At 37.4% G+C, this 15536-nt stretch overlaps 1 protein-coding gene across 4 annotated transcripts in view; it reads right to left on the bottom strand.

Annotated features, from left to right (window-relative positions):
• NEO1 (neogenin 1) overlaps positions 1 to 15536 on the bottom strand; it is a 233387-nt gene that overhangs the window by 136951 nt on the left and 80900 nt on the right. For all 4 annotated transcript variants that reach the window (XM_087428672.1, XM_087428673.1, XM_087428670.1 and 1 more), the window contains exons 4-5: positions 13222 to 13375; positions 2551 to 2687 (exon numbers count right to left, since the gene is read on the bottom strand). In XM_087428672.1, coding sequence (XP_087284798.1) covers positions 2551 to 2687; positions 13222 to 13375 — 291 coding nt within the window. The remainder of the gene's footprint in view (positions 1 to 2550; positions 2688 to 13221; positions 13376 to 15536) is intronic.

Genomic DNA, 15536 nt, shown 5'->3' with positions numbered 1-15536 from the left:
TGACTATCTATTGATGAAGAAATGTGAATAGCTAATAAACTCCTGTGAATCGCCTGTTCATATTCTTTACTAATTTTCCTCTGGTTATTTCTTTATTAAAAATCTGTTTCTGAAAGCTCTCAGTATTTTAAGGATTCTAACCCTTTCTCAGTTATGTGTTACAAATATTTTCTCCCAATCTATCATCTGCATTTAGCCTTTATTTACAGGGTTTTTTCTATATAACTTTTCTTTTAAAAAGTTGTCAAAATTTGTTGGATTTTGCTTGACATGCTATTTTCTGTTTTTCCTAAGATAGTCTCTTCCATCAGAGGTAATACAAACACTATCCCATATATTCTTCACTTTTTCACATTTAGACCTTTGGTTTGAAGTAGAGATTCAACTTTATTTTCTTCCACTTGAAAATCTATTATACCAATAGCCTTTAGTAAATAAAACACTTTTCCTCTCTAAATTGAATTGCCACTTTAATAATATTTTAAGGTTCATAATTACTTGTAACAGTTGGATTTTATTCTTTTTCTATTGCCTATTCTTGGGCCAATATCATGCTGTTTTTTGGTTTTTTTTGTGAGGATAGATCAGCCCTGAGCTAACACCCATGCCAATCCTCCTCTTTTTGCCGAGGAAGACCGGCCCTGAGCTAACATCTGTGTCCATCTTCCTCTACTTTATATGGGACGCCACCACAGCATGGCCTGACAAGCAGTGCGTTGGTGCCCACACGGGATCCGCACCCGCGTCGCCAACAGCGGAGCGTGCGCACTTAACCGCTACGCCACAGGGCCGGCCCCCATGCTGTTTTGATTAGAGAAGGTTTGTGGTAATTTTAAATATCTGGTTCCTCACTCTTATCCTTTTCTCAATTTTCTAAAATGTATTCACTTAAAGGGTACTTCTTCTAGGCACAGAAAATAAGATGGAACTGGGTACAAATTTTAAGATGTATGTATTATAACTAAAAAACACAGTTATTAGGTGGAATCTCAATTAGATTCCATACAAAGAATAAAAATAAAAGTAGAAAAATCACATGGACACATACAACTGACATGTATGGTAAACACTATTTCTCTCATTTGAGACTAAAAACAAGTGGAGGAAGCTGAGGTACAGGAAGGGAAATAGAAGAGTGTTAGGCCAAGAATCTGACTAATGGAAAAAACAAAAAGAGAAAACTTCCACTAAGGCAGGCACAGAGACCTAATAAGATGAAGTTCACTAATATTTTATTTGTCCAATACCATCCACATAGAGGTAGAAAAAATAAATTGGTCATTCTACAAACTGGTCATAGCCAACCTTTCATACAGTCAAGAACAATGACTAAGCTCAACTGAGAGAACAGTTATGTGAACTCTACGGCCTGTTCTTTTGATTTTCAGAGATTACGAATCCACCCACAAATAGCAATAGAGAATATAAACATTCTGTGCCTTCATCAGCATAAAACCCCAAACAGTCTGCTCCCCAATTCCTACCAAAAATACATTTGAGTCATCTGGTGACTACTGGAGTAGGAATGTGGCTTCTCTACTTCTTACTCTGAAACCTACAAAATGTACCAAGAGAAATAAACATTCATATATAATATGAAACAATCCCAAACCACAGATCAGGAAGTATTCTATCAAATACAATACAATATGGGGTAAGTTAATACTGAATATCGCAACCCAATATATACCTCTATATACCTTGGATATACCTCTACATATCCAAGAAGTGTTGGATTTCCCTGAAAATGATGGAGGTCTTAAAGATTTTTATTTGAAACAAAGATAAATGAGGGTGCAGACAAATCATAGGAGAGAGAGCAAATATTTCTCTCAGGGTAGATTTCCATGTGGAAGAAGGGCAAGGGAGATGGGGATAAAGAAGAGACTCTGTGTACAGGCCATGTTTATTTTCTCTGACTCTAAATCAGAGAACCTATAAAGGGAGATTCTGTGATGATCAGCATTAGCTGAACAGAAAGAAAGAAAAAATCAACTCATCACACAGATGACCACATTACATTGAGAGCCATAGTGCACTCCTTCCTGGGTGATCTATTTACCCAAAAGGAGGGAACATAACACTTAGGAGATACACAGTTCTGGGTCAAAGAACAGAGGTCTTTGTGAAAAAGCCTTCTGACACAAGAAACGTGAACTAAACCTTCCAGGTGTCACAGATCACACCCTTCCCCACACTACTACTACAGATAATAATAACTGACTTCGAGCTCTTACCATATTCTAGTCACTATTCTGGGAGTTTTACAAGTATTAATTCTTTTAATCCCCAAAACAACCCCAATGAGGTAAGTACTCTTATTATCTCCATTTTACAGATGAAGAAAATGAGGCTCAGAGAAGTTAAATAAATTTCCTATAGTTACATAGCTAGGAAATAAAAGACCCAGAACTTGAACCCAAACTGTCTAGTTTACAGCTCAGGCTTTTAATGATTATGCTATATTGTCTCTCCTGTATTAATGTTAAACAATTAGCAAATGCACAAAGTACACACGATTTTTCATTTATACAGGACACATTTACATACCTTGTACTGTAAGCTCTGCTTGAGCTTTAATTGTCTCATTTCCATTATCAGCTATGCAAAAATAAGTCCCAGCATCATCCTCAGTGACATCACTAATCTCCAGACTACCACCTGCCAGCAATACCAATCTTTCAGAGCTGCATAAAAAAATATTGATACATCTCAGAACTAGGAAAATAATATCTGAGAAACTCTCCACATAAAACAGAGAAAACACTTAAACAATATTATTATTTATACGGCTGTAGATGGACTGAGACTAACATAAAATTATCAGAATTTAGTTTAGTCCAATTTACTGTGCTCATATTTTACATGCATAAATATCAAAAATACAAATCAAAATGTTAAAATGAATTATCTCTAACATTTATAATTATTCCCAAAGGATACCACTTTTGTGACTAATTCCACTCCCCAAAGCCCATCCCTGCCTCCCTACGCTGCCCAATTTTTTTTTGCAAATTGTGTAATTTTGAAGTCTGGAATCAATCTAAGAGTCACTCCACCACAGCTATGCCACACTGAGATGACTAATAGAGAAGGCAAAATGTCAGACCAGAAACAGTCAGTTACGGGGTCACAGTGCCTACTGAAAGTTTCCTAAGGTAGCCTGGCTAGGAATGGGAGGGAAAAGGGAAGGAAAGGGAGACAGGACAGCTGCCGGAGAGCAGCTCCTGGGCTGTGGAAGCTGGGCATGAATCAGCCACCACCGTGCCATTATCAACAAAGATGCAAAGATGCTGATGATTACTAACCCAACTCTACAGAGTGATTTAAGTCTACTTAAAGAAAAATACTTAGAGAAAATAAAATGCTCCTATAACATGAAGGAAGAAATCACAAATCTTATTCTGATCAACTTTTTATAAAGTGAACAAGTTTAGTTAGTTTGGAGAGTTACAATTTTATTTTTATTTTGAGGTTCTATGTCTAAACTCGTTTTCATAGGCAGATTTTTCTCTCAAATCTTAATAATGTTACATTTCCTGTCTGTATCTATACTCAATAAAAAAGTTATGATTATAATTTGGCTTTTCATATAGAATTTCTGATGGGAAAAAAAATCAGAGGAAGTGACTATTCAATCTGTGCCGCATTTATAATTCTCATCCTTAAGTAAAGTGCTATTCTGGCTTAAATTTCAGTACACTGTAAGTTTAGGTAATTAGTCTTTCGGAATCTGATAAACAAGATTAAGTTTCTGGAGAAAGAAAGAAGAAACCAAGAATCAGGTTTGGTGATTTCTCTAAGAAATACCCCGCAAGGTGATGACTAAACTTTTATCAAGTGGCATTCCAATTTGAAACATCATTATGCCCTCAAATCCCAACTTGATGTGATGGGATAGAGAAGCAGGACAACATAGAATAGAATAGAGCAAGAATGACTGGGATAAAATAGAGAGATAAGAAAGGGTTTGGGTGCCTCACAAAACAAGAAAAATTTACAAAAATTAAAATCTTGTATTTTATCCTTGGAGAAAATCACTACTAAGCTTCAGAAATGGAAAACAATGTTCACAAATGGGAAATCAGCAATATATACATGATAACTAGTTAAGAGGAACATAATTTGAAACACTACTTGGTATAGTACTTTTGAAATTGAGATAGAGTAATTTATATCTAATAGTTATACAAAAAAATATTCCCAATACTTGCTATGCCTCATATTGGCCATAACCAAGTGCCAGTACAGAAGTCAATCTTCCTTAATGGAGTCGATTTTACTCCCCTTAAAAGAAGCCTGGGAGGAAGAATGTCCATTAGCTTGGCAGAATTCATTTAACTTGTTCAGATAACTATATGATGGCTTATAGTAAAATGACAATCAAGTCTTTAGAACTCCAAAATTCAAAGATGCAGGCATAAGGAACAGTATGTAAAAAAGTATGCATGGTCAACGGATGCAAGTTAAGTCGAGTGTTGCTGGACACAGTGATTGTATGTGTGCGTATGTGTCCTTGAGTAGCCAAGGGTCAGTCCAGGAGAACTCGGTGTGCTAAGGAGACCTATTTTTTTGGCCAAAGGGAAAGGCTTTTAAGCAGGTGAATAACACGATCAGATTTAGTGAAGAAACAAGACAAGTGAGGAAAAGACTAGGAGCAGGAAGTTTGGTTGTAAAGTTATTGTAATGGTCCAGAATTAAAGAGAAAAAGATGAACTATGATAATAACAACAGGAGTAAAGAGAAGGCAAAGAGTATTAACCACTCTTAAAAAAAGCTGGATGATGAAGGTATGGAGACGGATTAATTCAATTAATAAATATTTATTGGTGTCACTATATGTGTCAGGGAGCAGCTGGGGATGCAGCAGTGAGCAAAAACACAATCAGTGCTGTCAAGTAACTTACTGGGAAAGACAGACACAAAAGACAATCATTCTAAAAAATGGTATACCAAGAGAACCTGCCAGGAAATTAGAAACAGATCTTCCTGACCAAAGTAACCCTCGAGCTGAGATCTGAAGAATGAGTAGGAGCTAAGTGATAATGAGGGGGAGAAAAAGATCTCAGAAAGAGAGACTAGCACATGCAAAGGAACAGTGGCAGAAAGGATCACCAGTGTGGCAAGGTATAAGAGAGGGAAAAAGAAAGAAAGAGGAGGATAGAGTCAGACCACACAAGGCTTTGAAAGCCATTTTAAGAATTTGAGTCTTTAACCAAAAAACAAAGGAAATCCATTAAACATTTTTAAAAGTGGGTGGGGTGTTGAAATGATGTGGTGAGATCTGAGCTTTGAAAAGACTGCTCTGGCAGGAATGTGAAAATGTATTTGGAGGGAGGCCAGAGCACACGTGGGAAGAACAGTTAGGAGGCTATTGCAGTAACTGAGGTGACAGTTGATAGTAGCTTGGAATAAGGTGGTGGCAACATAAATGGATTTCAAAGACATTTAGGAGGTAAAATGGCAAATCTTGTAGATGGATTAGATAGAGAAGCTGAGAAAGAAACACATGTCCAAGAAGAGTCTTAAGGTTAGGGCAAATAAGTGTGAAGGGGGAAGCAAAAAGAAAACTCTTGTTTGATTTAGGTTTGTGTGTATTGTTACTTGAGTGAGAGAGAGGTGAGCCTTTTTATGGAGAAAGAAGAGCCAAGAGAGAAGGAAAAGTCTGAAAAGATTCATAAAAGTGTTGGAGAGGATGGAAAGTAAATAAGATCTAGAGCATAAAAGGACTTCTTAAACACCTCCTCCTCTAAAACAGCAGGAAAGGGAGGAGAGGAGAAAGCCAAGTCTTATATACTCTCTGGCACAAAATTTATTCTCTCATTTGTTTTTTTCTTTAGTTAAACTTTTTATTTTGAAGTAACTGTAGATTCACATGCAGTTCTAAGAAATAATACAGAGAGATCCCATGTACCCTTTACCCAGTTTCCCCTATGGTAACACCTTATAAAACTATAGCACAATATCACAACCAGGATACTGACATTTCCATCACCACAAGGATCCCCATACTGCCCTTTTATAGCCACACCTCTTCCCTCCATTCCCACCTCTTCATTAACCCTTGGCACCCAATGATCTGGTCCTCCATTTCCGTAATTCTGTCGTTTCAAGAAGAATGTTATATAAATACAATCATGCAGTGTCTAACCTTTGGGGATTGGCTTTTTTCACTTAGCATAATTCTCTGGAGATTCATCCAAGTTGTTGCATGCATCAATAGTTCATTTTTTTTACTGCTTAGCAGTGATTCCACAGTATGGATATACCACAGTTTAACCATTCACTCAATGAGGGACATCTGGGTTGTTTCTAGTTTGGGGCTATTATGAATAAAGCTGCTATAAATATAGATGTACAGGTTTTTGTGTGAACATAAGTCCATTCCTATGGGATAAATGCCCAAAAGTAAATGTTAGGTCATAAGGCAGTTGCAAACTTTAAGAAACTGCCAAACAGGTTTTCAGAGTGCCTGTACCATTTCATATTCCTACCAGCAATGTTAGAGTGATCCCATTTCTCCACATCCTTGACAGCATTTGGTGTTGTCATTTTTTTTAGTTAGCTATTCTGATAGTTATGTAGAGATAACTCACGGTGGTTTTAATTTGCATTTCCCTAATGGCTAATGATGTTAATTTTTCTTATGCTTATTTGCCATCTGTATATCTTTTTCAGTGAAACATCTATTCATGCCTTTGCCCATGTCCTAATTGGATTATATGCTTTTTTTTACTGTTGAGTTTTGAGAGATCTTTACACATTGTACATACCAGTCCTTTGTTGGATATGTGGTGTACAAATATTTTCTCCCACTCTGTAGCTTATCTTTTCATTCTCTTAACAGGGTCTTTCATAGAGCAAAAGTTTTTAATTTTGATGAAATCCAATTTTCAATTTTTCCTTTTACAGATTATGCTTTTGTGTCAAATCTAAGAACTCTTTGCCTAGCCCAGATCCTGATTTTCTCCTATGTTTCTTTTCCAAAATTTCATTTTGCACTGTACATTTAGGTCCATGATACACTTTGAGTTAGTTTTTTGTATGAGGTAAACTTTTTTTTTTTTTTTTTTTTGCTGAGGAAGATTAGCCCTGAGCTGACATGTATGCCAATCTTCCTCTATTTTATATGTGGGTCACCACCACAACATGGCTGATGAGTGGTGTAGGTCCACACCCAGGATCCAAACCCGCAAACCCGGACCACTGAAGCGGAGCACGTCAAACTTAACCACTAGGCCACAGGGCCAGCCCCGAGGTTAACTTTTTATACGAGACTTAGGTGGAGGTTCATTTTTTGGCTATGGATGGGTGTCCAAGTGCTCCAGTAGCATTTGTTGATAAGCTTATCTTTCCCCTGTTGAATTGCTTTTGCATCTTTGTCAAAAATTAGTTGGGCATTTTTGTGTGGGTGTATATCTGGATTCTCTACTATGTTCCACTGATATATGTGTCTGTCTCTCCAACACCATCGAGTCTTGATTACTGTAGCTATATAATAAGTATTAAAATCAGGTAGACTGATTCTTCTCATTTTTAAAAAATTTTGTTTAAATATTCTAGTTCCTTTGTTTTTCCATATAAATTTTAGAATAATCTTGTCTATATCTACAAAAAATCTTGCCAGGATTTTGACAGGAATTGAGTTAACCTGTATATCAATTTGAAGAGAACTGACATCTTTACCATGTTGAGTCTTCCAATCTACGACATGGCATATCTCTTCATTTACTTAGATCTTCTTTGATTTCCTTCATCAGCATTTTGTAGCTTTTAGCATACAAGGCTAATAAGTTTTGTTAGATTTACACCTAAGTATTTCAGTTTTTTCTGAGTGACTAAATGCTACTGTATTTGTAATTTCAGTGTTCACATATTTATTGCTGGTATATAGAAATACAATTGATTTTTATGTCTCTCTTGTATCTTGTGACCTTGCTGAACTCAGTTCTAAGAGTTTTTTGTGGATTCTTTGGGTTTTTCTATGTAGACAAACATATCAACTGCAAATAGGGACTGTTTATTTCTTCCTTTCTGATGTGTGCCTTTTCTTTTTCTTGCCTAATTGAACTTGCTAGAACTTCCGGCACTCTGCCAGTGAATTTCCTTAACTGGTTCCTGATCTTAAGGGGAAAGTACTGTCTTTCACCATTGAGTATGTTAGCTGTAGGTTTTTTGTAGATGTTCTTAATTATTTTTCTGAGGGTTTTTTTTAAAATAATGAATGAGTGTTGAATTTTGTCAAATGCTTTCTCTCCATTGATTGATTTGATCATGCAGGTTTTTTTCTTTAGTTTGTTAATATGGTGAATTACATTGATTACTTCTGGAATATTGAGTCAGCCTTGCATCCCTGGAATAAACCCCACTTGGTCATGGTACATATGACTTTTTATACATTACTGAATTTTATTTGATAATATTTTGTTAAGAATTTTTATGTTTATATTCATGAGAGATATTGGTCTATAGTTTTCTGTTTTTTGTACTATATCTAGTTTTCATATCAGGGTAATACTAGCTTCAATTCTTTCTATTTTCTAGAGAGACTGTAGAATTGGTGTTAATTCTTCTTTAAACAATGGTAGAATTGTCCAGTGAAACTATCTGGGCCTGGAGACTTCTTTTTTGGGAGTTCTAAAACTACAAATTTAATCTCCTTAACGGTTAGAAAGCTATTCAAATTATCTATTTCACATTGGGTTAGATGTGGTAGTTTGTTTTTCTGAGTGAGTGGTTTATTTTGACTAAGTTGTCAAATTTACATGTGCACAGCTGTTTATAGTATTTCCTTATTATCCTTTTGATGTCTTCAGGGTCTGTAGTGGCAGCCCGTTTCAGTCCTAACGCTAATTGTTTGTGTCTTCTCTCTTTTTTTCCAGTCCAGTGATTCTTTCCTCTGTCCCATCCAGTCTGCTGCTGGGCCCCTCCACTGAATTTTTATTTTGGTTATTCTCTAGGTTCAAAATTTTCCATTTAGTTCTTCTTTAAATCGTCTATTTCTTTGAGGAGACTTTCTATTTCTTTGTTGACATATTCTATTTTTTTCATTTGTTTCAAGTGTGTTCATAATTGCTTGTTAAAGTATTTTTATGACAACTACTTTAAAATCTTTGTCAGATAATTAAAACCTGTCATCTCAGCGTTGGCATCTATTGATTGTCTTTTCTCATTTGAGATTTTCCTGGTTCTTGGTATGATGAGTGATTTTCAATTGAAATCTGGATATTTGGGTATTATGTTATGAGGCTCTGGATGTCACTAAACCTTCTGTTTTAGCTGGCTTCTTCTGACACTGCTCTAGCAGAGAAAGAGGGAGGTGCCACCTCATCACTGTCAGGTGGAGACAGAAGTCCAGGTTCCCCACTCAGTCTCCATTAATACCTAAGAGGGATGGGGGGACTCCTCATTACTCCTTAGCAGGGCTGGGAGTTCTGGCTCCCCACCAGGCCTCCAGTGATACTGCCCCTGGCTGGGTGCAGTAGGAGTGCCTCACTACTGTTCCCCACATGGCATCCACTGACACCATGAGGTGGGTGCCTTGAGATAACAGTGGTGAAAGTTCTGACTTTCCACTAGGCCTCCTCAACGGGGAAGGGAAGAAAGTAAGGAGTGTCTCTTAGTGCCAGGTAGAATAAAAGTCCAAGCTCCCCATGTGGTCTCCACTGACACAGCAGGGGAGGGGGCCTCCATACTGCCTGGTTGGGATGAATGTCTTGGCTCCCCACTTAGCCTCTGACACCATACAGCAGGGAGGCTGGGGGACCTCATTACAACCTGGTGAGGGTGCAAGTCTAGGTTTCCCACTTGGCCTTTGCTGGCATGGGTGAGGGTGGGGCCACAGTTTCTTCTGTGGTGTTTGGCTGGAGTAGGAGTGATTATAGTCTAGCAGTTTTTGTCTTGCTAGGCTGTCCCTTTCCTGGTCTTTTGGTTAGAGAGAGCATACTTTTGTTAGAGCTTTTTTGTATGCGCCTGTTGGTGCTTCCAGGTTGCCAGCTTCTTCAGCTCAAGGTGGGATGTATGAGGCAAAAACAAAACCCAGGGAGCTCACCATCATGTTGTTCCTCAGGTCCCAAGGTCCCTATCCAGTCCATCTTCCTCTCTCCATCTTTCAGAGTCTTCTTACGTTTGTTTTATATATAATGTCTAGGGTTTTTAGTCATACTTAGAAAGAACAGGGAAAAATACATCTATTCCATCTTCCCAGAAATGGAAGTTCTCCACTTGTTTTTTAAATAATCTAATTTTCCTACTATTGTCAATTGTAATAACATTAAGCATTTTTATAACTATAACCTGTTCCTTTGTAGCTGGGTTCTGATCTATCATTCCACTAAAACATAACATTATTTGATTACTAAATGACATTTTGCTGTTAGTCACCTTGCACTTTAGCATTTGTATTTTCTGGATTCTCTTCCTTTAAACTAAAACTATTCAATGAGTGGAATACACTTCCATCCCCACGCCCCCTTCAATAGCTATGTTTGGTTTGGATCTGAATAAATTTTATCAAAAGATTAAGTAAATATATCAATTCTTAAGATATTTATAAAAACTGTGGTAACATTTTAAAATATTCATTTTCAAACAGGTCTTAAGATTAGTAGTAGAGAAGGATATCTAATAATTTAAGATTTTTTACTAGAGCCAGCTCAGTACTATTTGTATTTCTAGCTAGTTTTTTCTTTCAATTTCTAAATTTCTTTCTAATGTGGAGTCTAAATAATTGAGTAGCCAAGGTCCATCTATATATCTCATAAGGCTCTGGCAGAAACAAAGATATTTTGAGTAATTACCTACATGTAACCTGAAGTACTCTTGTGTTCCATTCATCTCCTTATATTTTCCTATATTAAATTCAGGCATTTGACCAAAATATATTGGTCAACACTCTCTCTACCCCATTATATGCCAAGCACTGTGCTAGGGTCTGAAAATACCAACATGAACAACACCAACACTGTCCTGCTCTTACATTCTTCTGAAGCTTCTTGAGACAGTGATATAACAAGACAATGCTTCTCAGACTTTTCTACCTGGTAACCCAAGTATTCAGAAGCCTAGAGAACTCAAGGTGGAAACAGTCTACTCAACCTTAAAAGTCTCCTGATTTATCCTTACAATTCAGAGGAATATTACTAGTCATGACATATCCACCTCTGATTTAATTAAAAACATCTCCCCTCAGAAATATCTATGAATAAAATCAAATGTAAAAATTTTATGCAACATAAAAGGAAGATATGGAACATTTCTACCATTATTTGTATACCCAAACCCACCTAGACCCCAGTCTGAGAATCGCTCTACTCAGAGAACAATTCTCTAACACACTATATAAAACAGCAATCTCACCTCTACCTCTCTTGGCAGCCCTGGTATACTTGTCTTAATTTTCTTCATAGCACTTATCATAAATTGAAATTTTATATGATTACTGTCTGATTCTTCCCCACCAGAATATGAGCTCCATAAGAGCAACAACTCTATTTGGTTCACTACTCTATTCCCAGTACCTAGAACAGTGCCTAACATAATCAGCATTCAATAAATATTTGTTGAATGATTACTGAACCAACAAATGAGAATCAAAGAAATCCTCACTTTTATTTCTTCTATAAGAAATCAAACTCCTATATCATTATATATCTTCAGAATGTCCTTCTATGATGATGAAATATAAAAGTTTTTAAAATAACCTATTTCAGCTTTCCTACTCCTGATAAAAATTTTGTTCTAACACATAGCCAATTAAAATTTCTACTCTAAGAGCCTAAAATTTTTATCCCCTATTTTAAGGTTCCCTATGTTTCAGTTAGCATAAGGTAAAAAAAATTCTCTTGAAGTCTTATAAATTCTTTGCATAATATTTAGTAGGGAAAGAAGTGCAAAGAAAGAAAGTAAAATAGAGGCAGAAGAAGTTGGTGACTGGATGGGTGGTGAGAAAGAAATCAGGTGATACTGGATATGATACCATCAATTTTGCTAATGGAACATGTGAGGAACAATCTGATTATATTCTATCATCCCCACTGATTAGTGAAGGTTGATCATAAAGCTGACTACACAGATATCCATTTCCATGTCTTGGTTACTGAACTACATAAATTAGGATTGTCTGCTTACTGCTACTCAACTGGGAAACTCTAGACCTGCTCTGTCCAAATCAATAGCCATGAGCCACCTGTGGCTACTGACACTTGAAATGTGGCTAGAATGTCTGAGGAACTGAATTTTCAATTTTATTTAATTTTTATTTAAATGTAAAAGCTGAAGCAGCACTAAACACAAACTTTATTATTTTGGTAGAACTGCATTCCACTATAACGGGTACATTGCATAAATTATTATTACAGTTAGTGCACGGTACTTACTTTTTTTAATGCAGCTACAGAAACTTTTAAATTATATATGTGGCTTACATCATATTTCTATTAGACAGCACGGCTCTAGAACAGTGGTCCTCCACTGGGGACAATTTTGTTCCCCAAGGGACATCTGGCAATACCTAGAAACCTTTTTGGTTGTCACAACTTGGGAGTGCTATTGGCATCTAGTGGGTTGAAGCCAGGGATGTTACTAAACATTCTACAATGCAGATGGTAGCTTTGTTTCGGAAACAAAACAAACCTACCACCCCCAACTCCACCTCAGTTCTCTTACCAGAATACCAGGGAGAGAAGTATCCATTACAAAAGAAAGTAAGGAGGTGGGTGGGAGGGATGACAGGGTGGTTGATGTTAACAGAACAGGCTTTCATGGAAGAGGAAGAATTGTGATCACAGAAGAAGGCTGGTATGATTTTAAAAGGCAAAAACAAAAGGATGAAGAATATGTTTTCTTTTACTGTTTGAATAAAGGAAAAAACTACTATCAACAAAATGCATATGAGAGTGAGGGAGAAGTCTCAGGCTAGTCAGGACCGGAAACTCTTGCAACAATTTAGGGAAGGAGGTCCTGAGGCCTTAAGCTAAGTATACCGCGGCTCAGAGAGAACAAATGAAATAATTATCCCTTAATATTTTGAAAGTATTTTTTCTTTAAACATCCTAATCATATACAGCATATAAATCTATTTCAAGGATGATAAATGAGCATTATGATGTGTTTAAATACAAAAAAGTAGATAATCATTTTTTTTATTAATCAATACTCCCAAATAAGATTAAACCAAGTCTCAAGCTAAGGCTGAAAAGGCTTTTAGGCAGACAACATTACCTCTCTGTGTCAAGTGCCTCCTCATTTTTCATCCATCTGATGGTTGGAGTAGGAAGTCCCGAAGCAACACATGGCAACACTGCACTCTGATCAATGACTCTGACTAAGGAAGAAGGTTGTTTCAAAAATACCAAGTTTGATGTAACCTCAGGATCTTTAAAAAAAAAAAAAAATTAAAATAAAGGCAATAATTAAGAAAGCACTTTACCACTTTAATGATGAGGAATGGCAAATTCCTTTTCAGTCTGTGTGGCTTTATATAAAATATTTTAACAAAGTGACACAAGAAAATTCCATTTAAATTAGCAAACATTTCTTAAATAACTTCTACGTGCGAAACATTGTGCTAGACTCTCTGAGGGCCTTAAAGACGTATAAGTTAAAGCTCCTGCCTTCATAGTGCTTACTGGTCAACTGAGGGAGATCTGACATGAATCCCCTTCACTTTAAAAGACAGGATAAAGTCAATATCTCATGAATGGTACAAACAGAGAAAAGACTGAACAAGCTCAGGACCCTTAGCAGCATCCTCCCCAGTCACAGGCATATCATAAAGAGGTTTCCTTTCCTTCCCTCCATCTGTGTGTTACTTCTGAAAATCTTTCTGAGTTTCATTTCTTTAACTTGCTCACTTAGTCTGTCAATCCTTTGATTTCATAATGGTGCAACTATCAGGCTACCATTATGTGTGTGTTCACTTTATACAGTGACATATGAAAAGGCCACACTCTCATGGGTGGAAGATAGGGTTCTCCACTTGATGGGGTGATATTTCTAGTGTTAAGTTTTGAGAAACTTCACATCTCAGGGAAAGAGATGTGACTCCTGTCCCCATAATCTTAGGAAAAGATGTTCTATAGCCATGGTAACAATCGCCAGAGCTAGCTTTAAACTTGTGCAACCAATCGATGACAGTTTTGTAGCCATGGTAACAAGCAAACATTGTCTAACAGATCAGTGACAACTCGCTTCAGTGAACATGCCTTTGAAAACCAACCAATCAGTGCCAGGCTCAGGCTTTAAAAGTCAGCCATTTGGTGATGGAATCACTTGCTTCCAAGGCTGACATTAACCTGCTCTCACCTCTGTAATCAACCATAAAACATGCTTCTGTGACTGACATCAACGCACCTCTGCCTCTTAACGCACCAAATACAATGTCTTCCCCAAAATTCTACAGGAGATCAGCAGTTTGCATTATTCAAAAATGCTTGAGAAGCATGGCTCTCCCTCGCTTACTTAAGTAAAAACATTCAGTACTTTGCTTTTGTTTCAGATATTGAGTGGTAGCTCATCCTTTGACATGGAGAATCCTGTTTATTTGGACCCAGTTTTGAGGAGTTGCTTGAATGCTACCCCAGGTATAGAGAAGAAATATGACCTTGCCATGTAAAAGCAAGTCAGGAAGCAGGCTAGAAGACTGCTATGTGGCAACAGTTCTCTTTTTTTTCACCTTGAATTATTTAGCTAGATTTAATCAATTTTGATAGAAACAAATTTGAACAAATATTTATTGGCTTCTGTGTGCCAGTTACCATTCTTGGCAGCAGACAAATTCCCTGTCTTCGCTGAGCTTACATACTAATAGGAGGAGAGAGACAACAAATAAAAGGTATAGTATATCAGATGGTGACACGTTCTGAAGCAAAATGAAGGGGGAAGGCAAAAGCAATGGTGGAAATGGAAGATTGTTGATTGTTGATTGTTGTTTTAAACAGTGGTCAAGGACGGCTTCACTGACAAAGTGATATTTGAGCAGAGACGTTAGGCAGCTAGTCATCAGGCAGATATCTGAGGGAAGAAGATTCCAGGCAGAGAAAACGGCAAGTAGACAGGCCCTAAAGCAAGAGCATGTTTGGAGTGTTCCAGAAACATGCGGTGGCCACAATCACAGAGTGAGGGAGAGAAGAGTACGAGATGGAAGAAGAGAGATGGAGGAGGGAGGTGGCATGAAGATTTTATAAAGCCTTACAGGTCAAGGACTTTAACATCTACTCTGAGATGGGAAACTGTTAGCAGGTTCTGAGAAAAGATGTGACATGATCTAATACACATTTAATAAATAACTGTGGGGCCTGCTCAGTGGCGCAGCAATTGAGTGCACGTGCTCCGCTTCGGGGGCCCAGGGCTCGCAGGTTCGGATCCCTGGCACGCACTGATGCACTGCTTGTCAAGCCATGCTGTGGCAGTGTCCCATATAAAGTAGAGGAAGACGGGCACAGATGTTAGCCCAGGGCCAGTCTTCCTAAGCAAAAAGAGGAGGACTGGCATCGGATGTTAGCTCAGGGCTGATCTTCCTCACACACACACACACA

The sequence above is a fragment of the Ceratotherium simum genome, chromosome 3 (assembly GCF_057802395.1).
Source record: "Ceratotherium simum simum isolate JZ-2026a chromosome 3, ASM5780239v1, whole genome shotgun sequence".
NCBI lineage: Eukaryota > Metazoa > Chordata > Mammalia > Perissodactyla > Rhinocerotidae > Ceratotherium > Ceratotherium simum.
This window is presented reverse-complemented; position numbering and strand designations above follow the sequence as displayed.